The sequence below is a fragment of the Pinus tabuliformis genome, chromosome 3_2, assembly GCF_031772625.1.
Source record: "Pinus tabuliformis cultivar Carrire ecotype Pingquan chromosome 3_2, CPIR1, whole genome shotgun sequence".
In the NCBI taxonomy this organism is placed as follows: Eukaryota; Viridiplantae; Streptophyta; class Pinopsida; order Pinales; family Pinaceae; genus Pinus; species Pinus tabuliformis.
The window spans coordinates 1044780122-1044790113 of NC_142302.1; the positions used below are offsets into that span (position 1 = coordinate 1044780122).

At 32.1% G+C, this 9992-nt stretch overlaps 1 protein-coding gene across 1 annotated transcript; it reads left to right on the forward strand.

Annotated features, from left to right (window-relative positions):
- Window positions 1–3893: 3893 nt before the first annotated feature.
- LOC149184173 (uncharacterized) lies at window positions 3894–5881 on the forward strand. The gene is made up of 2 exons (XM_089418848.1): window positions 3894–4076; window positions 5426–5881. Exons 1-2 carry the CDS (start codon window positions 3979–3981, stop codon window positions 5796–5798), a joined length of 471 nt encoding a protein of 156 aa, XP_089274974.1. The 5' UTR covers window positions 3894–3978; the 3' UTR covers window positions 5799–5881.
- Window positions 5882–9992: the final 4111 nt, after the last annotated feature.

The following is a 9992-nucleotide window of genomic DNA, read 5'->3' on the forward strand; positions in this document are numbered from 1 at the left end:
AACAATTTTATGAGCTTTTTTGTTTCTTTTGTCTAAATGCAATGCAACCTTATCCATAAGCATGCAACCTACAACAAGAAAAACATGTGGATCATTCTGATAGGTTAAGAGCCATTTTGGCTTATACTAGTCATTATTTGGCATGGATGTGAATGAATTCATATTCTTGACATTATTTATTTAATATGTTTAGAATTGGGTAGATGATGTTAATTTTATCATATATTGATATTTATTAGTAGATGAAATTGATTTATATGAAGTAAATTTTGATTAACATGAAACTAATCAAATATTTAAAATTATAAATTAGTTATTTACATATAGATATATAACTAATTCTCGGTTGCATGTGTACATGCAGATTAGGCAAGATGGCACATATTCCATGCAAGTGATACATGATAAAGCGAAGGGAATGGGGTGGTGGCCATTCCCTTACTTCACTTCATGCCTTATTCAATGTTGTTTGGTCTCATATTCTTCGAAGAGGAAGGTTCATTTACCTATGGTGCATGACATGGATTAAAGCTCAATTATTACAAACATTCCTTTGGGCAGGATATAGGTGCAGAAAGGGATTATTTGTTGGTGGTACAAAGCCATTGAGAGAACCAACCAGCCCATGAAAATCAATAGGTAGTAATTCATTTTGTTCATTATGGTCCATGAGAGAACCTGTGTTAGATGGGATGGTAGGGGACGAGGTCATCAACCTCTCCCCCCATGGCATGCACAGGGGGGAGATGAATTTGATGAGGACATTTCTAACCATATTGGCAGACTTGTGGCAACCATGGAGGCTGAGGAGCATTGTAGCTCTAGAAACGCTCTATGGGCTACTAGGAACTTGTTGGTTAGATAGGACATGGACCAAGAGGAAATCAAAGAAAACTCTGAAAACTGAATGGCGAAAGCCAACACATTTCTGATTCATATGTGAACGATGCTCCAAATTGGGTATGAGTGATGATGATCCCTTTTCCTCCTCCTCTTCCTCTGTCGGCTTCTTCCAGCTCTCACGCTAGATATGTAGAGCAAGGCTCCTCCCGCAAGAGACAAAGATCCACTCCTCGAGAAGACTTTGAACTGCAAGCAAAAAAGTTGAAGGTGTTGGCCAACCACGATTCTCTAGCTTTGGGGGAACAACTTCCGATCCTGTGTAGTCAGGTTGGAGCTAAGGGCACTTCAAAGGGCGAGGTTTCTAGGAACCCAGAGGATTACTACACAGGGTGGACTTACATCGAATGGGAGCATCCTCCCTAGCTTCAAGAGGGTTATGATTATCCATTCTTGTATCTTGAGTTACAAAAGCAGGCCTAGATGGAAAATATTGTCCAGTAAGGTGCCAAAGGTGACGTCCTAGCCAATTCAACCCAATTCTAGCCCCCAAGCATGACTTCTCTCCAGGATTCGACACTCACAGAGTTTACTATTTTGTTGTTGCTTCGTTGTTTCAGGTTGCCTAGTTCCTGCAATGTTTATTTTGAGTTTTGTTATCCCATGGTCTATGTACTACACTTGAACTCTTCACGAAGCCATCTAGCTTCCTAGTTTTGGGTAGATGGTTCTAGCTTTAGGCTTCCCAAGTTTTTTTGTACCTATGTTTATAATCATACTCCAAGTTTTGTGGGAGACCATCTAGTTTTCCTCTCATGGGTAGACGACCTCCACTTGGTTCCACTACACATGTTTTCATGCTACACACAGAAAACTCTAATCATGCTAGCGTGCAATCTATGTATATTTCTTACAGTATAAAAAAAATCCTACTTACTTAAAAAAATAGAGATAAATAATTAATTAAAAAGCAAATATGATATCTTTATTATAGTCATTTATTATTATCACTGCAAGATATTGCAATGTGTTTTTGGTCAAACCCATATTAGTTTGGGTTTGACAAAAAAAAATTGCAAAAAAATCTATAGTATAACATTACACATTGAAATATATGACCTTTTAAAAATAATTTAATTTATTTATATTCAATTTGATTGGCTATCAAATTGAACATGTTATTGCCCTTTGTCTCTATTAATGTGCCCATTACCTTTATTAATTAACCAGAAGTACATAGATCACATCAAGGTGTAGGATGGGCATTTATGATACAATTTGTTTTAGGAAGGTGATAAAATTATTGCTAATGAGTATAATCATTTTATATTCCTATTTATAAAAATCGTTAATTATTAATATAATCTAATAAAAAATATATTATTTAAAATTACATATATAATTTAAAATAATTATTTTAAATCACAGATGTAATTTTAAAAGATTTATTAATGGTATGTAGAAGTACATACGTCACATCATGTGTAGGATAGACATTTATGATACAATTTGTTTTGAGAAAGTGATAAAATTATTGTTAAATGAGTATAATCATTTTATATTCCTATTTATAAAAAGGCTAATGATTAATATAATCTAATAAAAAATATATTATTTAAAATTACATATATAATTTAAAATGATTATTTAAAATCACATATGTAATTTAAAAAGATTTATTAATGGTATATGAGAGATATATTTTTATTTTTACATTATATTTTTAAGTGGTAGAGGTCAATTAAGTTTTTGTGCTAATTTAACCACATATGATAAATTTTACACTATTAATGAATGAATGATATTCAAAATAATAAGATGTTTGTAATACTAATAAATATAACATTTCTCATATTCACAAACCAAGGTATAATAGAAATTTATGATAGGACTTCTATATCCAGGTCTAATAGTAAGATTTTTATAAGACCATATCCACAAACTATAAAAAGCCAAATATAAACTATTAATAATTATTTCTATGTTGCAATACAAATAATGTTAATTTACAAAATTTAATAATATATTTAATTACAATTTAAAATTAATCTAATTATAAATTTTAAATCTTTGTATTTTTATTGTTTTCTACGTTAATTTAGCTATATTTCAATTAAGTGGCAAAACAAACTACTCTGTAACTTTGTTTTTATAAAAAAAAAAAATTGATAATTTTTCTTATATATAATAATAATTAAATTATTTTTCATATATAATAATAATAATTTAATTTTATAAATGTTTTAATTAATAACTTGTATATGTGTCTATTTCAACTAACCATTTCTCTCTATTAAAAAGATTAAGAAACCACATCTAATGCTCCTTCCTAGTATGTTCATTTGTCATTTTCATAAAGAGAATTTAGCTTCTTAAAAAGATTAAGAAACCACATCTAATGCTCCTTCCTAGTATGTTCATTTGTCATTTTCATAAAGAGAATTTAGCTTCTTAAATGAAAGAGAACTTTGTATAATTGATACATATAAAAAGAATCATGGTTAGTTGAATAAAAGAAAATGAAGAATGACAAAATGGAACATGAATCTCTTTAGGATGGTTTTATATTTTATAAATAAGTTTATGAGATTCACATTTTATTTTTAATTTATTTTTTTAAATTATATATATTCTTAAATTATTAATAAAAAAATAAATTTAAATCAAAATATAAAATTAATTTAATATTTAAAATTATAAATTATCTCTTACACATATATAAATATTTAAATATTAATAAAATTATCATCCATCAAATTATATATATGCCACCTTCTCACCTAATATTTTATAAACCAAACCCAGGTTAACATACAAATAATCAACATACTCAACATTATTAATTAACCATTCAATTAAATATATTTGATATCTTTATATATAATATAGAATTACATCCAGTATCTCTATCCCTGTCCCTATCATCTACCAGTCTATAAACCAAATTCATGTTAACATCAAACTAACACAATACTATATATGAAGAACTAACCACTCACAGCTGAAAGTATTAAATAAATAATTTGAGAAAACCCTTCAGCTGCCATTTTCAGAAAAGATGTTGGTTTTTTAAATGAAAAATCACTGAAAGCTCTCAGCACAAGAACCCATGATTAGTTGAACAGAGGAGAACGAGGAATGAGAGGATGGAGCAGGAATGTATCATGGACAAAGCATGACTTTATATTTTATAGTTGGTTTTACAGGGCCTCACCTCCCTGGGTGGCCAATGGCAGGTAATCGTTTCAATCTCTTCCAACATACGTAACGTAACAGGGCAGGTACCCTCATACAATCATGGTACTTCATTCATTTTTTTCATTACACGAGGATTTCAGCGCTCTAAATCTCTCCCTGGGATTTACTGTTAGATTCATCATTGTCTTGCCTGTCTAGCCCACTGGTGCACGCAACGCCTCCACCCATGTTTTTCCTACTCTGGTGCTGCATCCATACAATATTTACCTGTACCTCCAAAGGATATATACATTGAATATTCACCAGAAGAGGAATATTGTTGTTTGGTCTCTTCATGGCTGATCAGCTGATTGATCAGAGAACCCAATTTAAGGGGGTTGTAATGGAGTAAATTGACTCTATTTTAAGTAGTAGATTTGTCAGGGCATAAGAAATTTGGTTGAAATTTCAGTAACAATCAAAGTTATACCATGATTCAAGATCTATACATGGTGAAACAATGTTCTTAGAAGTTTTGCCCTGTTCTCAATTCATAGAAATTAGATCAGAGTTTCAGATAAATGAGAACTCTTTCTTTCTGTATGACTGGATTCAGACTTAAGTTTGGGATGAGATTAGAACTAATCAGCTGATTGATCAGAGAATTCAATTCAAGGGACCTGCAACTGCATGAATTGGGACCAAGAATGTCTCAGAGAAAGGCATTAAGGAAATTGGATGACTTTTTCATATTAAGTTGGGTGGGAATTGCAAGGGAGTCTGCCACACTATTTCTGCAGCACTCCTCTCCCTTTTCTTGCATTGCATTTTTCCTGCTATCCCCTGCTTCTGCTGCTATAATTCTCTCCCACTCCTTCCTTGATAGCCTCCTTGTTGCCAAGTTGGCATTAGGAATCCAAGCTGTCTTTGATTATGGTGCAGGATTGAATATCCCTAGTCATAACCAGTTCTACACCCAACTATTTTATCATAATCTATCTGATACAATACTATCTTATGTGTTATGCTTTCCTTTCCTGGCAACCTTTTCACTGTGGGCCAAAGCAGCAGTGGTCCATACAGTTGCTTCTGCTTATGCAGGTGATAGGCCTTCATGGCTGAGGCTGATTCAACAACTGCCCAAACTCTGGAAACGCCTCTTGGGGATTTATATCTGGCTGTCCCTATTAATCCTGGGATTTAGTGGTCTGATGTTTGTGTTAATATCTGCAGTCATTAATGGTGTATCTGTGTTGGGATTTCCTGCAGTATGGGGGATTGGGGCTGCTTTGTGTGGGGGAATTCTTTATTCAATTGTGTTTGCACATGCCATTATTGTCTGCAATTTGGCCACTGTTGTATGTGTGATGGAATCTGATTTCTATTATGGGCTGGATGCTGTTTTCAGGGCCATGTTTCTCATGAGAGGGAGAACGCAGATTGCTCTTCTAATGGTGCTCATTACAAACCTGAGCTTGGCCTTGGTTGAGAGTCTGTTCCAGTACAGGGTGATGGGCATGAGTCATGGCAGCAGGTTCTATTATGAGAATAGTAGTAGAATAAGTTCATCAGCAGTCTGGGAGGCTCCTTTGCTTATATTTATGTATTCAATAGTGGGTGTGATGGAGGTTGTGATGAGCTGTGTGTTTTACTACACCTGCAAGTCATCTCGTTTGGAATTAGGCATTAATCCATCCTTACATTCTTCTTCCTTTCTGAATCCAGTGAAACATGAGTTATCTTGTGAGCAGAAAATCAATTTGTCTGAGTGCTTTGTATGAATTAAAGACATGAATAAAGTCTGACATTCAAAATTCTCTGAAAAATCAAAGCAGAAGCTCGTTCAGTGCATAATAAAAATGAATTCTTCCCTATATAATGTGTCCTCCGCAGCACATCATTTATGCCATTTTTGACCATGAATCTAACTGTGATTGCTACGTTTATGACTGAAATGTAGTTTCATCTCTTAACTCTGATTGCTTCTTAGTCAATAGAAATGAGGGTTTTCACATATACAATACAATCCAGAGAAGATATCAGTTGAGATAAGTGATATCAATGGCTTCCTTCCAAAATATTCATGATTAAATATTCATGAATTAATCCTAAGTTCTAAAATATTTATGGGTTAATAATAGCTGTGGTATAATGGGGTAAATATTTTTGGTTAAGAACTTTACTACATGCAGTTTTAAATGTATAATGTTTAATTCATATATTATTATTTTTTAATTAATAATAGTAATAATAATAAAGTTATTATTAATCCTTGTAGCATTGATAAATTCAACTTATAATGTTTAACATTGAAAAACAAATATTTATTTTTCAATATTACTAGGCAAATTTCAAATATTTGATTGGACTATAACTTGAAAGCTTTACATATTTTATGCCATAAATTATGAAAATGATTGCAATATTTATTAATGATTTTTAGATATTTGTATTGTGATTATTTATTTTTAAGCAATCCTTGAAAGTAGTTCATACTCCATATTTACCATTAGTTACTTGCCTTTACATAATAATAGATAAGAATAAGATGTAAATCAATATACTTACCAAGAGTTACCTCCCACCATTATTTATATTTTCATCAACACTTTTGTAAGAGTAAAACTACAAATGTGTAGATCTACTAGTGGTTACTACCCACCAAAATTTATTCAAGTCCTTGTGCCTAAGCAAGTAATTAATTTATCCACTTCAGATACTAATTTATTAGTTCTTGCAAAAGCAATACTATAGAATTCAAGCAATAATGTATTAGTTCCTGCGAAAGCCATACTATAGGATTCAAGCAATACTGTAGGATTCAATTTGTTTATTGGCCACTATTTGCTTATTGGACTAAGCTGGCCAACAATACTTATTTAATTTAGTTAATATTAATGACTTTTTAATCTTTGACAATGAGAGATGTTTTATGAAGTGTTTTGATGTTTATCATGGATTCATGTCCAAATATTAGGCATCTTGTAGAAGGTGAATGATTAGCTTACTACTTTTCCATATTTTCTATTGGATGAAAGTAACGTGGTATGCAATATATGGAATTAAAAGAAAGTAAACCAATCATTGATTTACTACATGGCTATATAATTGATTTCCTTCTCTTAATAAAAACTTATCACATCATGTATATATATATATATATTATTTTTTTTTTATTTTATTTTTTTTCAAAATAATTTTGATAAATTAATAAGATTAAAAAAATATTTAAAATATATATGTGAATATATATATATATATATATATATATATATATATATATATATATATATATATATTATTTTTTTTATATTTTATTTTTTTTCAAAAAAAAATTGATAAATTAATAAGATTAAAAAAATATTTAAAATATATATGTGAAAATTTATAAACTTATTGTAAAATATTTATTTTTTTTAACTATAGTTTATTTTTAAAAATACAATTAAATTTTTTAAAGTAAAATAATAGTTTTTTTAGGGGTGGCAGGGGTTATTTTTTGTCTTAATGAAACAGCAAAATTAACATTTTTATTTTTTGTCTTAATGAAACAATAGAATTAACATTTTTGTGGGGTTTGGGCCATTAAACTGACAATCATACATAAGCATATGCCTTCTTTCAAGGTTTAATGCTTGCTCAACAAAGTAATATATCTAGTCTTTCAATCATTGGAGATTCACAACTTATCATTCGAAGTCTAGTTAAGGAGATTCTCCCAAAAGATTTGGATTTAAAGATAATCTTGAGGAAGATTTGGAGGATTCTCCAAAAGTTTAATTCTTATGAGCTCCATCATATGAGACAAAATAACAATCTAGCAGATTCCTTGGCTAAATCAAGCGCCTCATTAGCCCAAGTGATAATCAGGATTAATGGAAATCAAATGTTGAAGCCCTTACAATAGTTTGATGGTTGAGAAAGAATAAATTATTCAGGAGAGCCATGTTGCATCCAAAGGGAAGTCGTGTCATGCAAAAAGTATGATAAAACAATGTGGAATGAGAGGAATTGACAAGCTCCTATCTTGGTTGTCATTGTGGAGAGAGTGGGTAGCATAATATTTTGCTTTAGGCATAGAGTATTCTTAGGTCCAAATGTAAAGGGGGTGTGTGCCAAATCCTAGCAAGCATGAGGTCGTTGAGGTACAAAGTTCCCTTTGCAATAGGATTTTGGTGATGGTAGAACAATAATTCCTACATTGTTATCCTTAAAGTTGATAAAGGAGGGGTGGTTGTAATCTTAGATAGAGATGATTATTGTAGAAAAATGTTGGATCATGTGTGCAACAGTGGGAGCTATAGGAAGCTCAATAAGAAGCCCCTTAAAAAGGTTTCAAAACTTTGTTTCCTTGGATATAAAATCTAATAAGTCCGTCAGCTCCATAAGCCACAAACTTATTGAGAGCAACCCTCTCACTCTGAGAATCTATGGGCTTCCTAAGGTTCAAAAGGAAGGGGCTCCCCTTGGACCCATTTTCAAATACAATAGGTGGGCCTACTTATCTTCTAGCTAAATATTTAGCCTCGGAGCTTAAGCCTTTGGTTGGTCATATTGATTCTATTGTTAAGGATGCTTTCTCTTTCATAAATGAGTTAAAAGATGTCAAATTTGAGCCTAGTGATATTATGGTTATTTTTTATATTATTTCTCTTTACACCAACATCCCCATTAATAAGGTTATTGATGTGATCAATCACATCATTGACCCTGATACAACCAAGCTTGTGGAGATTTGTCTTACCTCTACTTTCTTCAACTTTGAGGGTGAATTCTATGAACAAACTTTCGGGGTAGCGATGGTTTCCCCCCTCTCTCCAATCGTTGCTAACCTGTTCTTGGAGGATTTTGAATCTAAACCTTTAGCTTTTGCTCAATTTCAGGCGAAGATGTGGAAAATGTTTGTTGATGATACCTTTATCTTATGGCCCCATGGTCGTGAGAAATTAGATTTATTTTTTTAGCATCTCATCAATCAATCAAATTCCATCCAGTTTACCATGTAATTTGAAGTTGTTGCTAGCTTTCCCTTCCTTGATATGATTATCTCAAAAAAAGATGATGGTTCTTTCTCCCGCCGGGTCTTTCATAAAAAAAGCCCACACTGAGAAATATTTACATGTGAATTCACATCACTATCTAGCTCAAAAGCTAGGTGTTCTCAACATTTTAGCCACTCGAAATTTACAAGGTTTCTCATGAAGACCATCTTGTGAATGAGAAAACCCATCTCCTTAATGTTTTTGAAAATAATGGCTACAATAAACACCAAGGTATCAAAGCTTTTTTGAAATCCATTCGAGGTCCTGAGACTAAAAAAGAGCCAATTGAAGTTGCCTACAATGTCCAGCTTCCCTTTATCAAAGGGACTACAAACATGATTGCTCGAGTTCTTAGGAGGCACAGGGTTTCTTCTACCTTTAGATCCTTGAAAACCATTTTTTGCTACTTAAGATCCATCAAAGATCCCGTAGATCCTAAGAACATTAAGGGTGTTTATTTGATTCCATGTTCTTGTGGAATCCCATACATTGGAGATATTGGCCGTTCCATATATCAGAGGATTCAAGAGCACACTGCTGACCTAAGGCATTGTAGGGCTCGCTCTTCTACTTTCGTTGAACGTGTTGGAAAAGAGAAAACACCACATCTTTTTAGAGGATTCCTAGGTCCTTGCTAAGATTGATCATTTCCATCATTATAAATTGAAGGAAGCCATCGAGATAGAGAAAAGATCTAATACGCTTAATTGCAATGATGGATGGAAGATCAACAATTTTTGGATCCCATCCCTTTATTCGTAGGTCTCATCCTTTTCTGTTTTTCTCTCGTCCATGCTTCCCTTTCGCGTCCTTTGTGTATATTTCTTTGGATTATTTTCGTTTTTAGCTTTATTATGTCATTTGTAATCTTCTTCCTTTTCTATTTTTAATTTATTTTTATTATTTTGTTTTAATATTATTATTGAGAGTTTG